The sequence below is a fragment of the Leptosomus discolor genome, chromosome 6 (genome assembly GCF_034619465.1).
Source record: "Leptosomus discolor isolate bLepDis1 chromosome 6, bLepDis1.hap2, whole genome shotgun sequence".
Lineage (NCBI taxonomy): Eukaryota > Metazoa > Chordata > Aves > Leptosomiformes > Leptosomidae > Leptosomus > Leptosomus discolor.
Genome location: NC_141396.1, coordinates 33,538,330 through 33,555,399, shown reverse-complemented (window position 1 = coordinate 33,555,399; position 17,070 = coordinate 33,538,330). Strand labels below are relative to the sequence as shown.

The 17,070-nt window shown below is 37.1% G+C and overlaps 1 protein-coding gene across 1 annotated transcript in view; it reads left to right on the top strand.

Moving 5' to 3' along the window:
• CCDC6 (coiled-coil domain containing 6) overlaps positions 1 to 17,070 on the top strand; it is a 50,341-nt gene that overhangs the window by 17,102 nt on the left and 16,169 nt on the right. The window contains exons 2-4 of the mRNA XM_086466538.1: positions 3,372 to 3,521; positions 10,485 to 10,613; positions 15,481 to 15,584. Coding sequence (XP_086322664.1) covers positions 3,372 to 3,521; positions 10,485 to 10,613; positions 15,481 to 15,584 — 383 coding nt within the window. The remainder of the gene's footprint in view (positions 1 to 3,371; positions 3,522 to 10,484; positions 10,614 to 15,480; positions 15,585 to 17,070) is intronic.

The following is a 17,070-nucleotide window of genomic DNA, read 5'->3' as shown; positions in this document are numbered from 1 at the left end:
ACTGATTGGGTGTTATTTTATATCACTCAGCGCCTTAGCAATTTGTTTTGTAATAATGGTACACAAAACAGAGTGAATTGCTGTTAGTGTTTTGGGATGTTGAATGTGATATGAATGATAGGGGGAAAAACTAAGAAATCTCTACCCTCATAGAAGACCTACTATCTCTGATTTCCATGCTCTGTTTCTCTTTTTTAGCTGATATCAGAGCCTCTTTTCAAATGCAGATACTTAATAAAAAGGCAGATTATTCATATGGAAACACAAAAGTATATTCATCCAGAAAAATACTGCAGTGTCAGAGTCTGTGCAGGAAATAGTATTAAAAACTAATTTTTAATGACTGTTTTACAACATCAGTTAGAATATTGGCTAAATGAGTAGCAGATTTCAAGTTTTAGGCAATATTAAGGTAAATGGGAATTATTTTATTACTTAAGAGAGTTGAACTATTGCCAAGTAACAATTAACTAGGGGAAGGGAGAGTTTCAGAATGAAATTATGTGAATTTAAAACAAATACGGTAATGCATCATGCGCTTTTGTACCCAGTCTTAATAATTGTTTGATGTTTTCTGACTTAAATGTCTGTGTTGAAATTGCTGACCCTTGGGTAATTTAAGTGGATGTTCATTGTATTAAATATGATGTGTGGATGTCTGGAACTTATAGTTCATACTTAGATTTGTAGGGTTCCTGTTGTTTGTACAGTTGAGAAATATATTCTTTGTTTAATGTAGGCAGATGTAATTATACTCAGCTTTTCTTTTGAGACAGTTGAATGCAAGCCAGCGTCCTGCACGGCGCAGGCAGAGGGGGTTGTTGTCTAAATTGTGGCTTTTCATTCTTAGTTGCTGCATGCCAACACTCTGCCTGTATGGTATGCCGGTTTAGGAAGCAGATCTGTGAAGGAAAAATGGGAGGAGGAAGGGAAAAGATTAGTTTTTGGGTGTCTCCTGCCTGTGCTGGCCTGCAGCCTGGCCTCATGAGCACCCGAGCAGGCACAAAGGAGGGGCATTGCTGTTTGGCTAGGAGCAGGCTGGGATCTTGGCAGCGTGTTTCCATTGGCCTAAGCAGCCATCATTAATGTAACACCAGGATCTGGCTATGAACTGTTGTGCAGACTTGTTGCTGTAGTAATGTGATTTTTAGAGCTTTTGACTGGTGCAAAGCATGAGCAGAACAAATCTGTGCAAATTAGAGATGAACAAAAATCAAAGTAGAAACACCCTGATTGTTTGGGGGTGGGTTTTTTTTTTCAGAACAAAGTGCTTTCTGTTTTAATTTTAGGTAAGCTTGGTCCGTGTTACTGTCTTTTATTGTCTGATAATCACTGAAAAGCAGACACCTTTAGAAATCCTGCGTGGTGAAGGGAATGGAGGAGTTGATTTTGGAACCGCATGCATGAAATTTCATGATTTGGAGACAATGAACTTGTTTACTCTGTTCCAAAACATCTCTGAAGATGTAAGATTATTAGTAGCTCTAAGTAAAGCCACATTTAGAAAGTGATAGATGATGTTATTGAAATCAGTAAGATTCCTTGAGTTTTAATCCTCTGAGATGTGAGCTGACAGTTTAGCATTTCTTCAAAGGTCTTGGGCATCTCTACATTGTCTTGATGTGACAAGTCATAATACCAAAGCTGAACGTGCTGGAGTAGTGGTTCTCTGCCATTGAGATGCACAAACATTAGAGAGGAGGTGTGCAGGACCTAAGATTCTAAGCTAAACTGTGCCAGACCTTTCTTTTTTTTTTTTTTTTTCAGGTTGGGTTTGTGCCAGCACTGCTGGTGGCAGAGAGAAGGGAGCCCGTGGCAGATAGATAGTATGAAAGGGCCAAGAAAAGAAACAATAGAGATGGGAGAAGACACAAGAAGACAGTGATAAGGATGTGAAGAGAAGGACTTGATGGAAGCAGGAATCAACTGAGAAGTTTCCAAACCACTGCTTAGATTTTATGATACTGGTGATATCATGAGGAAAATTTACAATTGTTCTGTTGTTCCACTAATTTAAAGACATTTGTGTTCTTTAAGTAACTTTTCTTGTGGGCATGGAAGGTGTCTCTGTTTAAGTAATTGTCTCAAGGACTACTAGGGAATATATCATTCCAGTTAAAAGATCCCTGACATAATGAAATTTTTTGGGCAGAACATTATGGAAGCCAAGCTCTCAGTAAAATTCTAGTTATGGTTCTGTTTCAGTTCTTAAATTTTCCTCTGTCAGATTTTACTGAAATAAAACTTACTGAATCTTTACATATTGTAAGCTATAAGCTGGTATCATTTTATTAGAATCAGGGCAAATCTCAAATCTGGAGTTCAAGTGACGTGGGTTTTATTGCAGGGGACGAAAACACTCCTCAACACTACATTGTCTCATTTGTTGAAGGGAATTCTGTATTTATGTCATTCTGCTGTTCTGGGCTGTGTTTGGACTGTAGAATTAAGAGTTGGCTCTGCCTGTTTGTAGCTGTGGTCTTTCATTTGCCCATATGAAATACTCTTCGTGGCCTTTTAGAGCAGACTTCCAAAAGATATCTTCTGTGTTCCATTTATTGAGTTTCTAATATACACATTAAAAAAAGATATGAGCATCTGAACTTCAGGGAGCGCAAGGGAGCGAGCTCACAGGCTGGCTTTCTGTGGAGCAGTGCCTAGGTGCTGGAGGACAGCTGAAATGGAAATTGTCTTCTCCAGTGATTCTTCATGAGGAAGATTTCCAGAGTAGCTATCCTCTTGTGAAATTTGGAAGTCCTCAGGTTAGAGCTACCACATGGCATTTTTTAAAGTTGTTGTTGTATGTAGTGAAGTAACAGTTCTGAGAAGTAATATGTTTTCCTGGGCTGGTGGGTGGGTAGAAATCCTCAAGAGATGAGCTGTGCTGCCTGTGGCTCAGAAGCAAGGCATATCTGGGTGAAAGAATAAATGTTGCTTGGCTCCTAGAAAGCAAGGCTGCAGTCTAAGGGATCAGGAAAGAAGGCACAGCAGACTCAGAGCTGTGCTTCAGCTGGTAATGGAGAACGTTTAGAGAGGAGTTTGTTTTTAGGAATGGAGTAGATAAAAGTAGATATCTGTGAATCAGTGATGCTTTTATAGAGTCTAAAAGGTTGGGGTTTGTGCATTTGGTTGGAGGGAGGCCACCTTAAAGAACCAGTGTAGTTTCCAGAGTTGAAAGATGGGCACAAAAAAAGGAAGAAAGGTGTTATAATGTTAGAAAAGGAGATGGTAACAGCTTAGATCCAGCCTACTGTTCTTCAGGATGATGGGCAAAATTTAAAAAAAAAAAAAAGGTGGAAACATTTAAAGGAGAATGAAATAATTGCAGCTTTTAATGCTTTTTTTTTTTTTACTGTGTCTTTACTTCACAGCAAGCAAGGGCAGAGCAGGAAGAGGAATTCATCAGTAATACTTTATTTAAGAAGATTCAAGCTCTGCAGAAGGAAAAAGAAACACTTGCAGTAAACTATGAAAAGGAAGAGGAATTTCTTACTAATGAGCTGTCAAGGAAACTGATGCAGGTAATTGTTGCCTTTACTGATGTCTCTCCCAGGAGTCTCAGGACCAACTGGTGACTGAACTTTTTTTTGTTAGGGTGACTGCAGTCAGAGGGATGTAGTCAGGTTGTAGCTGTTGTAGAGCTGATGCGTGTTAAAAGCAAAGTACAAGAAGTGTAGCGAGTAAGCATGTTTTAATGTGTTGCTTTAAAGTTTGCATCTGCAAACTCATAGTGTTGAGAACCTGAAAGTTTATGTAGAGATGCAAAGAAATGGATGTAGCTTAAAGTAAATGTTAACTGTCTTACAGAAGAGAGTTACTGATTAATTTAAAATGTTAGTGAAACAGATACTTTTTTTTCTGGAGTATTTGATATTTAACAGGAATCCTAAAATATTAAACTTTATATATGAGAATGCGCAGCAGTGCTTGAAGGAGACTTTATCTGCAAGTTTATCTATGCGTTTAACAAAACACTTGCTTGTCTTGAATTAAAACACATCGCTTGGGTGTTAAAAGTAGAGAGTTGAAGATGCTGGGACAGTTTATGCAGAGAAACTTATTTTCATGATCAAAGTTACTAATTTTTGGAAAGTGCGTGTTTGTTGGAAGTGTTGTACATGCTTGCCCTGTTCTGATAGACTTGCCTAAGTACATGCTTCTGGCCTCTGGAGGAGACAGAGTACTAAGTTAGGTGAATGTTTGTTGTGATCCCCTATGGCTTTTTTCATGCCGTTACTTATAAGCTTTGTCATGAAAAAGTAGTCAGTTTTAAAGAACCTAAATTGTATGTTGTAAGTGTTTCTGATGTTCTGCAGCTGGAGACTTAAGGCATGTTTAGCCCTGCAGTTAGGCAATACACTGGAAACAACATTAGAGCTAATTCCATCTGATGCTTTTGTTGCTGAAAACTGGCACTTCTGTGACTTTGGCTGTTTGATGCCTATTATCACATAGTAAGTTAAGTATCGAGATAAAGTATCTTAGATCTGGTATTACTATTTCCTCTTGCTATTTGTGAGGACTGACAAGAATGGTTTTTAATAAGACATACGTTTTCTTTCAAAGTCATACTTTATAATGAAAAATACAGAAGCAGATGGCAGTAAAATAGGGATATTGAGTGTTCTTTTCTAATTGAAGCGAGATGTAGATATCACTATAGAAAAAGCCTTCCACTAAAGTTTCTTCCAGTAAAGGGAGAATTGGTATGTTGAGCTATGTTGCTTAATTGAAAGGGATATGTAGAAATCAGGCAACCTGAGACTGAACTATACATTGTGTAAAGCAAACTAAAACTTACTTTAGAAGTAAAAGCATGAATTACGCTTGATTTGGCTGGAGGATTTTGAACTCATATAATGACCTGGCACACAAATTTGTACTGCTTAAGTTGTGCAGCAAGTAAATTACTGTATCTAGTAATTGCTTAAAGTATGCTTAGCCTTTTTACTAGAATTCAACTGAGATTGCTTTGAAGCTTATCTTTAACCGTTCTTAAATTACTAATATTATGCAAGCTAGATTCACATATTACAAAGGGAAATATAAGCTTCTTGTCAACCTAAAACTATAATTAATTTTTGTTATCTTCTGCTATGGACTTTCAGAAAGCATCCTTTGACTGTTGCCCAAATTAAGGAAAAATGTGATAATCTGCTGTCCTCAGAATGCCCCAGGGGGTGCCTCGTTGTAATGTATGAAATAATGCAAGAGCATTAAGCTGTTTGTCTATTGGAAACCCTTAAAGGTTGTAACTTCATTCTCACTAGTGAGAGAAAGATTCAGAGAAGCACATATATTTGAAGCAGAATGAGGCATAAAAACTGGTGAAATTATTCTCACTTTTTGTACGGCATCTGGGGAGAATCCTCAGTTGTGGATTCAACATTGTCCCATAAATTTTAGCGAGCTTTCAGCAGGCAAGATGCAAGTTTCTGCTGAAAGAAAATAACTACATAGCCATAACTACAAGAATATGGAGGTAAAATTCTGACCACTGCCTGCTTTTACTAAACACTATCTCAGCCTACAGCCTTACACTTAATTTCACGTGGCCTTCCTGTGAGCCTCATTTCATGAACGTGGTCATGCCAACCAGAAGCTTTTAAAAGGTGACAGTTCTTAAATGCACCTGTATTCCAAATGGTTAGTTCCAGTTGTTAGTCTCTTAATTTTTCAAGTGTTTACTATCTGTGGCTGTGTCAAAATTACTGCTGTATTATTCAGTTGAAAGCCAATTAGCAGAGGGACTTTTTTCATAGTGCCTGGGTGTTTTTTGCTTTGTCAAACCTTTGTTTTTCACAATTGTAGGGGCTTATGCATCGCATTCAAAGTGGCATCTGGAATGAGCTCCCAGAATGTTAAAATGTTTTCAATGTGAAAGCTGTCTGCCAGAGCATGAGCTGCAGCGCTCATCGCTAACAGCCTAACAAGAATTTCCCGGATCAGCATAATGTGCATTACTATTGTAAAACGCAGAGTTATATCAGGTTTTCAATATTAAGAAATTAACTTTGAAAATTTTACTATGTGCCAGACTGATTCTAAACATACGCAGTAGCACATAAAACAAGGTGTTTTCACTGGAATAATACTGTCTTCCTGTTGCTAGGCTTTCTGGTGCCATACCATTGCTTGGTAATACCTGTTTATAACCACGTGGCATTAGCTTTTACTGCCTCTACAAGGCCAGTAAATAAGTGTACACTTTTGCTAGTGAAATTTCCTTTGTTTAGCAGAATTTCTAATTTTCTAGGCTGAACACTGCAGAGATGGAGCACATGCATCTCAGCAGAGGTTTTGGAGTAAACAAAAAGCTTTTCGTCGCATACATTCCTGATAAAATTCTTATAAGCCTTGTGTACATTCACTGTATTTTCCCGTGTACTTTCTCTAATTGTATTTCTGACTACCTGACTAAGCCTCTGGAAAGATGGGAACAATATTTTTATAGAGTCCTCTGTCCCTTGTCATTATAGAATGGTAGTAACATTTTGCAGAATATCACTAGAAGTGTTTTGATGCAGGCTCTGTTCTTGCAGCTGAGGACATAGACTTGTTGAGTTACTGTTTTGAAATTTAAAGTAGTAAATCTTGAAAATCTTTATTTTTTGTGAAACAAAGCTGCTCAAAAGTAATTAAGTTTTAATATGTTTTTGAACTTACAAAGTCAATTATTCTTTAAATTGTGCAACAGTCCATTTCAAAATCATATACAGATTATTTTTTTCAATTCCCTTGTATTTTTAGAAGTGCAAATTGGTCCAAATATCTATCCTTGAAAGTAAAATGTTACAACATACCAAGATAATAGCATAGTATGTAGTCAGGCAGATTAAGTAATTGGGAAGCTATACAGAACTGTTTCTTATGCAAGTCTGATTCTTGACAATTCTTTCAAAAATTGTGAGTCTGTAAACGTAAGCTATTACCCTTCCTGCTCTCCAAAATACAATGCATCAGCTGAAGGGTGCAAATGCGATTGTGTGGAATAAACAGTCAGCTCATCTATCATTTATCTGCTGAACATCTGGACATAAAGAGGAGGCAAACTGCTGATACAAATTGGTTAATAAATAGGACTTTCAGGATGCAGCGGAGGAGGAATTGGACATCTTTTAAGGGCTGGAGTACTAAAAATAGACTGTTCAGTGCAATGTACAAGGTCATAGTCTGGAAGATAAATGAGGGTTGTTTTCTTTAAGGGGGAACTTCATCCATTAGCTCCATTATTTCATCAAAAACACTTTCTGCTGGCCTTGAATAAGCCAGTACAGGAAGGAAGGAAGGTAAATATGTTCCTACCTTGTATAGGGGAACTTGCTTCTGTAGAGTGGGAAGGATGTTACTGTAGTTACCTGAACTAATGCACTCTTTCTGCTGCTAGGCTTTGGGTTTGATAGCCCTATTCTCACTTCAAAGTATTAGCTGTCTCTCTTGCTGCATCCTGAAAGTGCTATTTATTAACAAACCCATCTCTGATCTTATGTAGCTGAAAATTCACACAGTATCTCTCCTACAGTTTTCATATGCAATTCAAGGTCTGTGAGACATTGTCATCAAGGTGACACTTTCTAACACATTTTTTCCTTCTCTTTAGCTGGCAGCTGTAGGTGTAACTGTAAACAATTGTTACTATAATTGCATATAATTAAAAACAGTTTGGAAATACTCTCTTACTTTACTAAGTAAAATAAACACCATCCACCAGTGTTTTACCAGTGGATGTTTCCTCATTGTTAGCAATTCTGTTTTTCAGCGTTAGGGTTTCAGCATTAACTCATTTTTCATTTGGTTTGTTTTTGTGATCAAAACCAATAAAAGAGGAAAATTATTTTACCCAATTATGAGTGACAGACACCATTAATATGTATTTGGGGGTTTGTAATTAGTGTTTTCCTCCCACTTTGAATAATGAAGCTGAAAGGGTGAAAGGGAGTAGCACAGTAAAGTAGGTTCATCAGAATGTCTGGAAGGGCTTTCATGTTATAATCCCTTTTAGCCCACAAGGGGAAAGTGTTTGTGGGTTTCTTTTTATTCCCAGTCACTTTGCTTTCTAGTGTATTTATGTTAAGATCAGAATAGAAGATATTCCTGTAACAGATTTCTCCTGGTTTCTCTTAGTAGTTTTCTGATCAGCTAGAATGGTCCTTTGGCTGCAGTATGTTAACACTCCAAAGGCAGGGTTTAGTAGATCCTACACAGCAGCTGCAGATCTAACGAGTAAGCCTCCTCAGTTCCCGTGTGGTGGAAATTCCAGCAGGTGTTAAAAGGAATGACTTGACAAGCAAGATTGTGCTATTGCAGCCTCAGTTTGTTTTAAACAATACAGTAATTGCATTTGCATGAAGCACACAAGCAAGAAACAACATTTTTAAGTAGGTTTGAGGTGCCTTCATACAACTGTATGATCTGCCTGATTTGCTGGACTGTCTGCAAATGGTAGCAGTCCCCAACCAAATGCTTTCTGTTAGCAGCATCTGGCTTTAGGCTGAGTAAGAGATTCTGGCTATGTGCCTTTTTGCACGGTTTAATTTGCTAACTAAATACAAGCTGATTACAGCAACTGGCTTTGGTCTGAATTTTTAGTTAAGTGAAAAACAAGCATCTAGCTTTTTTTAATAAAGCAAAATGAAGATTGATGAAAGTGCAGCAAGTACCTTCACCTGTGTGGTAATCAGTGTGCTGTCTACTCCTTGGGCTCTTTGGCTGTCTTCAGTCTTAAACTGTAGCTGCTGTATGGGGGTGGGAAAGGAAAGGAGAGGGTCTTACAAAGTTGTAAGACTGAATAATGTTGGTTTCGTATTAAACTTGTTTTGTTCCAACCAAACTTAACTCCAATACTGAAGTAAGAAACTTCAAATTTCTGATTATCAGACAACAAGAACAGTATTTTGATTTAAAAGTGTGAATATAAATTTTTCTTCTAATGAAAATCTCACTTAGCAGACCTGTGTGTTCTCACACAAGAAATGAAATAGCTTTATTTCCAACTAGACAGTAACAAAATTTTTCTAACCATTTGATCAAGAGCTGCCATGGCAGTCTTAGTGATTGTCATGTTGGAGTCTAGATGGTTTCTTCAAGTGCATGTGAACTTCCACGAGCATCAAGATTTTGGAAAATATGCTGTAATTTAGTAAGTGAAAGGAATAAATCTCATTTATTTTTTAATTACTATTCTGGTGTTTATTTTAATTTGTGAAAAATAAAATCTTGAAATTGATAAGCCCTGAAAACACAGTTAAACTGCGAAATTTTCCCGTGTGTGTATTGCCAAGTCGTTACTGTCTGCCTAGTGCTCTCTCCACACAAGCCTCCCTGCTGTAAACTCTTTGCCAGGCTGCTCTTCACAGACCATTTCGTCTCTAGCAGCAAAAGGAACTGAATTAATGAACTAGCCATTTTAGCTTATTTTAAAATCAAAGTATATTTCTTCACTGGGGATATCCAGCAACCTGGACTTGTGTCCATGATTGTGAGCTGTGTCTCTGTTCCCTCAGATTTTCCTCACGCATTTAAACACTATGATCTTATATATCGTTACATGATAGCCGGAAGAACTAGCATAGAAAATAAGCAGGTTGAAAAAAGTGCCTGCAATTTTCAGTGGATGGCCAGAGCACGGTGTAATTACACCATTGTCTTTTGGTGACATTTGCTTTTCCCTAAGTCAAATTCACGTGTTTGTGCCATGGTGCCAGTCATGGTATTTTATCCGCAGGAATGCTTGGATCCCTATCTCAGAGGGATTCCATTGTGATTTTGACTTTAATGTTAAAAGTGACTCTACTCCAAGCCATATTTTATGTTAAAAGAGGGGGTGGGGTGGGGTGTGTGTTTCAATCTGCTTGAGAGCTTTGAGAGTGAAGATTTTTTTTCATTGGAAATAATAACTAAAAAAAAATTTCCCTTGAATGTTAAGAAAATACAACGTTGATTTCAAATAACCAGTGTTTTTATATCATCAAAATCTTTTGATTCTTGAGAGCATAGGAATAGAAATTAGATTTAGGTTTTTTACTGTTTTGTTGCACAGCAATTTCAGTAGTATGACTTCAGTCTTGATTTTAACCTTTCAATTGCCTGGGAGAAGGAAGTGCTAAAACCTTCATTTTATGCTTTGGGTGCTCTTGAAATGATCCATTTAGATTAAAATTAACGTTTTTGTGAATATTATGATAGATTTTTGACATGTCTATAATTATTTTAAATGCTATATATAATGTATCTATTTTTATTTGACTATTAAATATTTGGAAATGTAGTTTATTTCCATCTGCTTTGTAAATGGAACGTGGTTTTAAATGTTTCTTTTTGAGGGGCTGTTGGGTGTGTTGTGCATTTTGAAGTCTTTTAAGGAGAATTATCAGTAGAGAATTTAACATGCAGTAAAAATAAACATGTAAATAAATATATAAAAGGTGCATAATATTTCATACTTTTGTGTGTTTAAAATACTTCCATGTCTCCTAAATTTTTAGCTGCAGCATGAGAAAGCTGAACTGGAGCAGCACTTAGAGCAGGAACAGGAATTTCAAGTGAACAAACTGATGAAGAAGATTAAAAAACTGGAAAATGATACAATTTCGAAGCAGCTCACCCTGGAGCAGGTAACTCCTTACTTTCAGAATTATATGACTGTAAAACCAAGGGGTTCTGAAAAAAAAAGCAACTTTTTTTATATTAGATTTGTCTTAATTTTTTAAGTATGTAAGAAACTGGGAGATACCAAGAATAAGAAAAGTCAGTTTGACTTTCAAAGCAATAAATAATTAACACAATTTATTATGAGAGACTTTGATTAATTTCTTTTCATGGCCGTTACAGCTTTTAGTAGCCTTGCTGCAGGCCTTTATGTCTGCTGGACAGCTGTGAGTTTTGCAAATGCAACTTTTTTGTAAGTAATTCTTGTTGCTATCGATCACCTTCCACACATAGTGCTAGTGAGAAAGGCTGTCACTTATGATAGTGGTTAAGTAAATGATACGTATATGGTTTAGTTGTGCTCTAGGTCATCTTTTTGTGGCAGCTTGGATAGCATAGGACTTGACTTGTGAGATGTCAGCTGTGTATATACTTAAAAAGATTTGGGATTTGACTACATCGAACTCCCTTTCTCCCTAGACAGTTACAAAGATTGCAGAGATAAAGCACCACTTGTTTGGTCGTGTTCCCACTGGAAGTTTAGACATTGGGACTGCTCTTACGTCTAGTTTTAGGAACATACATCAAAGCATCTCAGTGACGTTAGTAGGAGTCCTTTTGACTTAAAAGGCAAGCTGATGAAACATTTAGGCTTGTTAAAGAACTTCAGGTTTTCTGGCTTGTAGAAGTCCAATAATTTGACTGGTGTAAATATAGTACGTTATTTCTGTGATTTTTTTTTTTTTTTTTTTTAATGGTTCTCATCAGATGTGAAACTTTTTTGTGGTGGTAATCTGAATTTCTACCAGTTTTGTGTAACTCTCCTATTTCTGTTGACATTGTGGATAAATTAATTAATGGCTATCTTAATGGTGAAATGGGTTTTGATTCTTATGCTGACATTCTATATGAAGGGATCTATGGAACAAATTGAAAGGTAGATGTAGTTGTCAGCAAATCCTTAACCAGCATGGAAATTAACATGAGATTACACAGAATCATAGAATCACAGGTTGAAATAACCCTCTTAGCCACAAGGTGGTGGTGGCGACCACTTAAAGTGCAAAGTAAGCTTACATATTAAGCTGGTTTAGTCTTGAAATGTTAGCATGAACCACAGCTGAAATCTTAATGATATTTATTTTTGTATAGTTGTTCTGGGCAGACTGACTTGTGAAATCATAAAATCTGAAACTTGATGCTACATTTGAATATCAGTGATAGGTTGTTCAAAAAGCATGAATGTGCTGACCTTGGAAACTTACTGTTTATGAAGATGTTAAATTTGGCTGTCAGTCTTACTTAGAAATTCCGTGTGTATTTATCTGTAATGCAATATATACCTTTGTTTTCTCTTACAGTGAGGTGTAGTAAATCTCAAGTTACTTTGAACTTCAGCATGCTTTCTTCTCTCACACAATTTAAAATAGGCTTATTGTGCTGATTAACCAGCTGAAACAACAGCCTTTGGGGCATATGCTGTACCTAGCAAGAAGCAACCAAAAGTTGTGAGCAGAGCAATGTTGCCTTTTATTGTACAAACAGGGAATTAAGGAAGAGAGATTGCCACAACGCTTCAACATAATGTTTGGGAGACCTGTAAAACAAGCCTTGGAAGGAGTACTTCAGCAATGCTTTGAACAAAATCTAGGGCTCCATTACTAGATCTATCACTGTAATCAATGAGCACATATGCTCACTAAACTATCATTTTTAAAATATGGGACATGAATTATCTATGCTTTATGTCCTTCCCACTTTGCTTTCTCTCGTCTGAGCTGCTTATGCCACAGGTGATCATTAGGTAGCCAGTTTGTAGCAGTGATGGTTGCATAGAATGTTATTTCTAAATAAAAAATTATGTTGGATCTTAGGGTCCAAATGTGACCTTATTTTTCTTAAGTCAGCTTGAAGTGACAGAACATTCTTCTCTGAAGGCTGATGGTGAAGGAATTTGCAACATGTGACTACTTCATTAACTGAATGTCTCAGTTAAAATGAGCAATAATGTTCTGTGTTATAGTTGAGTAAAGTCTTCTGGAAAGGTATTCTTGGAGAGCAGCAAAGAGTTAAAGCTACAAAGGGGGAGAGGCAGATGAGAAGCAGAGAAGTGAAATTTGGGATAGTGGGCTTAGGCAGAGATCATATTCAACTTTCATCGATTTGGAAGATCTCCATTTCAGGAGGGAACAGTTGTGCTTATCAGTAAATTGGCAAGAAGACTGATGAAGCAGTAATCCAGGAATACAGAGACAATGGATATTTTAGCTGCATTTGAAGTAAAGTGAGTGTATGTGTGAGAGAGAGAAATGAGAAGAAACGCAATTGAATGGTGAGGAAGGTTAAACGGATTTTTTCCTTCCTCTGAAGGGAAGATTAAGGTCCAAAAAAGCAAGCAATACTTTGTTGTTTCTCTGTTGTGATGGTAAATATTAAATGATGTCTGATTAGAATGTAACTTTGAACTCTTATAAGAAGACACTAGTATTGACGTTTGTGCTGGTTTGGTCTTGAGATACAATCCCATCCTGCTTATTTTAGTTCAATGTATTACCTTGTTCCTAAAAATTCATTAACGAGAGTTCGACTACATTGCACCCGAAACCACCTAGTAAAAAACAAATATACCTGTTCTCTGAATTCACAGCTCAGGTCAGGATGCTGCAGTCGCTTCTCCTGTAGGTTGAATTCGAGGTGTTCATCCTCAAAACTTTAATATCCTGTTACTGGGAGGAACTGAGACAGCACTTAAGATCAGGAAAGGAAGATACTTGCTTCCAGTTTGTTTTCATAGTGCTGGAAATATGGAGTTTTAGGTCTGTTTCACAACCAGATTTCTTTGGTGTTTGATCAGAGCATGTCTGTCAGCCTTTAGGACGCATCACAAGGCTCATTTGTTTATGGTTGCTGAGGATTTGACTTTGACATTGTGCATGCTCACTTACATGCAGATATCTGATTGATGGACTCTGGTTGCTATAATACTAATTGTAATCTCAGATTTTTCAAATCCAAGGTTGTAAATAATATACTCTTGTCTTCAAATGCCAGTGTGCTCTTCTTCCTACCATTAAATGAAATAGATTTGTTTTCACCAGTATGTTTTTGTAGGTTTGTTTGTGCTAGATAAATAACGTAGTTGTAAAGAAGACTCTGTCAGAGCAGATGAGTCTGAACCATGCTGCATTGCAGTGATGCAAAAACCATTGCTGCAGAAGTAGTGTTCTGCAGTCAAACCTTTTTTCATCATATGTGTGTATAGATAGCTATGCCATGCAGTGGAGATCTGCATGTTGGTAATGCAGAAGCATGGTGTGCAGATTCCCAGAACGTTTTGTATACTTCCTTCCCTCTGAATGCTGTCAGCCCCGAACACTGGCCAAATTGACTGATGAGCAGTGCCCTAAGGCAAAGCGTCCTGTATCTCCCAGGGCTGAGCCCTTTGCCTTTGTACGACTGCATCTCCTGCTGGTGTGGGGAACAAAGTGTTGGTCAGGATCCAAATTCTCATCCCTTGTGTGAGGCTGAAGCATGTTGCTCCTGACTTCTATAAAAGAGAAGTGTAAGTTCCCTCAGCTGGTAATGTACACCTGGACACTCAGACATGGAAAAATTTCCTAAACAGTGTTTCTTTTTCTAATTATGTTCACTGTTACTCATCAATATATGTCTGTTTTTACTTTGAGTAACTGATTCCTCTAAGCTTTAAAGAAGAAAGTTGTACATTCACTAAACTTACACTGTTACCTGAACTGCATAAGTTTGAATTTTGTTTGGGTACCTCAATATTAATTTAGTAGTTAGCACAGAGCCCTTACAGATTTAAATGCTGTAATAGCACTTCACCCAGTGATGCAGTAAATGTATGAGGACCTCACTTAATCTGTTTTCAGTCTTTCCATTTTGTAATGTGGAATTATTTGCCCATCAGGAAAGTGGTGAGTGTTAACTAAGGCTTGGCTGGGAAGAACAGATCCGTGCCATTTTTTCCACCTGTAAAGGTGTCGATCTAGTCCCATATGTTTCTTTATTGCTAACTTCTGGAGTTTAGCTGCCAGAGTTACTGAATAAGATCAGCTGTGCCTTTTAGTATTCTAGCTTATTCTTATTAATATTTGCATTGTATTTGTACTAAAATACTAATAATAGATTACTTCCTATGTGGTTCTACATTATATCTGTTTTTATTAGCTTGTAGTAGAATCAAGAATGTTTGTTCACACAGTAAGTGAATGGGAATAATGTTAAGTGTTCTCTCTTCGCTAAGATAGAAATACATTTGTTTCTGCTAGTAAGGGCTGATACAGTAGCACTTAAGGCAGTTCACAACATTTTTTCTTCACGATTTTTGTTATGTCGCTCCTTTATCTAACACAAGGCAAACATGACTTCTCTTACGTTTCTGGCTTACTTAACTGTGATTCTTCCACTAAAAAAGTCTAAAACTTTTGAGAAGAATAAATGTTGGTGTTGTGGACAGTAAATTCAGTTTGAACTTGAGACGCATGGAATAGGAGAAGTCTTTGAATAGGCTTGTCATGCCGTCGGTGACAGTGTATCCAGGTTTCAAGCTCCTCCTTGTTGGCCAGAGACAGCAAGTTCTGGGAGAAAAATTTCTGTTAAGAAGATGACAACTGTGCAACTCCTGAATCTCTTTTATCACTGGCTCTGTGACCAGTGTGTTGTGCCTGATTTTTCTGTCGTCTTCACCTACTCCATGCTGTCATAGAGCATCATGTAAAATGGTAGTGTTACAGCAATGATCTTTGCTAATGATAGTTCCTTGCAAAAAATACATTTCCATCATTTTCGTTGATTGTTTTTCCTCTCCAGCTAAGACGTGAGAAGATTGACCTTGAAAATACTTTGGAACAAGAACAAGAAGCACTAGTGAATCGTCTCTGGAAGAGGATGGATAAGCTGGAAGCAGAAAAACGGTTTGTCTTGTTGCAGTGTGTGTGTTACTGTGGGAGAGAACATTTAATGCCTTATGGTTCTGGATTAAATATGTTCATCTCTGTCCCATAAGAGTTGTTTAATCAATGAAAGCCTGGAAGTTAAAGCAGTTGTAAAGCTCCGTGTTTACATGATGCACATCCTTGATTGCTTAAAGTAGATGAAGCTAAATAGTATAAGACATGATCTGAGAAAGCTCAAAGGAACTTGCTGAGGTTTTTTTGACTGCTGATAGACTCCTTTTACAGCTTCTGGTTTGGGGTCAGCTTTATATTTTCTCTGGGCCACAAATAATGTGGTGGTTTAATTTATTTGTTGTATGAGAAGCTCCTGTTTTTCCCCTGTTTGCTCGAAGAAATCTTCAGCTTTTTCCTCAGTGGTGTGCACCCATGTCATTGAGACTTCCTGCTGCTTCCTCAATAGAAGTTAAGACTGTGAGACTTTGTATTCGTGAGAAAGCCAAGATTAAAAATACATATTAAAGCAACCCTGTCTTTAATGCCATATCATAAGAACTCTGATTTTGGGGTGAGTAGAGGAGAAGAGATGATTAATACCTTATTTTATTCTACGTGTTTAAGGACAGCTGTATTAGTGTGACTCTGAATCTTAACTGGGGTCTCAGAAAACACCTGAGCCGAGGTGAACTGCAGGTTTCGTAGTTTTATTTTACAGAGCCCTGATGTGAACATATGATACTCAACAGTGGTAAAATCTATAGCAGGATGGTCCTTTGGTAGGACTTTTGTGCATCTTAAATTCTAAGCCTTCTTTAAGCCAAACCATTTATGGCTTAATTTATCTCAGACTGTGCGCCTTCTTATGAGGAGCTATGGTGGAATCAGACCATATTTTAGTACTACTTTGTATGGTATGTGTGAATACTAGGCCATGCAAAGAGTTGTGCTTGCATAGTGCTGTCCCTGCTCTTCAGGGCAGAGTTGGATCTGCCCAATCAACGTGTTTTTAGTGAAGGACAGTTTCATGCTTTCAGGCTGAAAAATACTTCATATGTTCATATTTAGAACATTTAATATCTACCATATGTGTATTTCATTGTAAGAGAAGTTCATTATTCCTGAATTTACAATCAGTTATTTGAGGTATATGAAACCTTGACTATATGGAATACCTTGGAGATTAAAAAAAAAAAAAACAAAACCCAAACAAACAACAATTCAGACTATTTGACTATGCTTCAGAAAATGTCTGTTTTCACTTTTTATAATGGTGAAACGCAGAGAAGCTTGTTTGTCATCATAGATGTACTTTACTCATCTTTTCATCTTGAATATGTGTTATTTCTCTAAGAATATAGATGTAGAAACTCTCAGGACATTAAATGAATTTGCTTAGAAATGATTTTGTGGAATATGTAGCATTTGAGTTTAAAACTGAGGTAACAATATGTAGTCCAGAATTTTTTTCCTGAACTGTGCGCAGAAATATTTGGGAGTGCCAATGTTT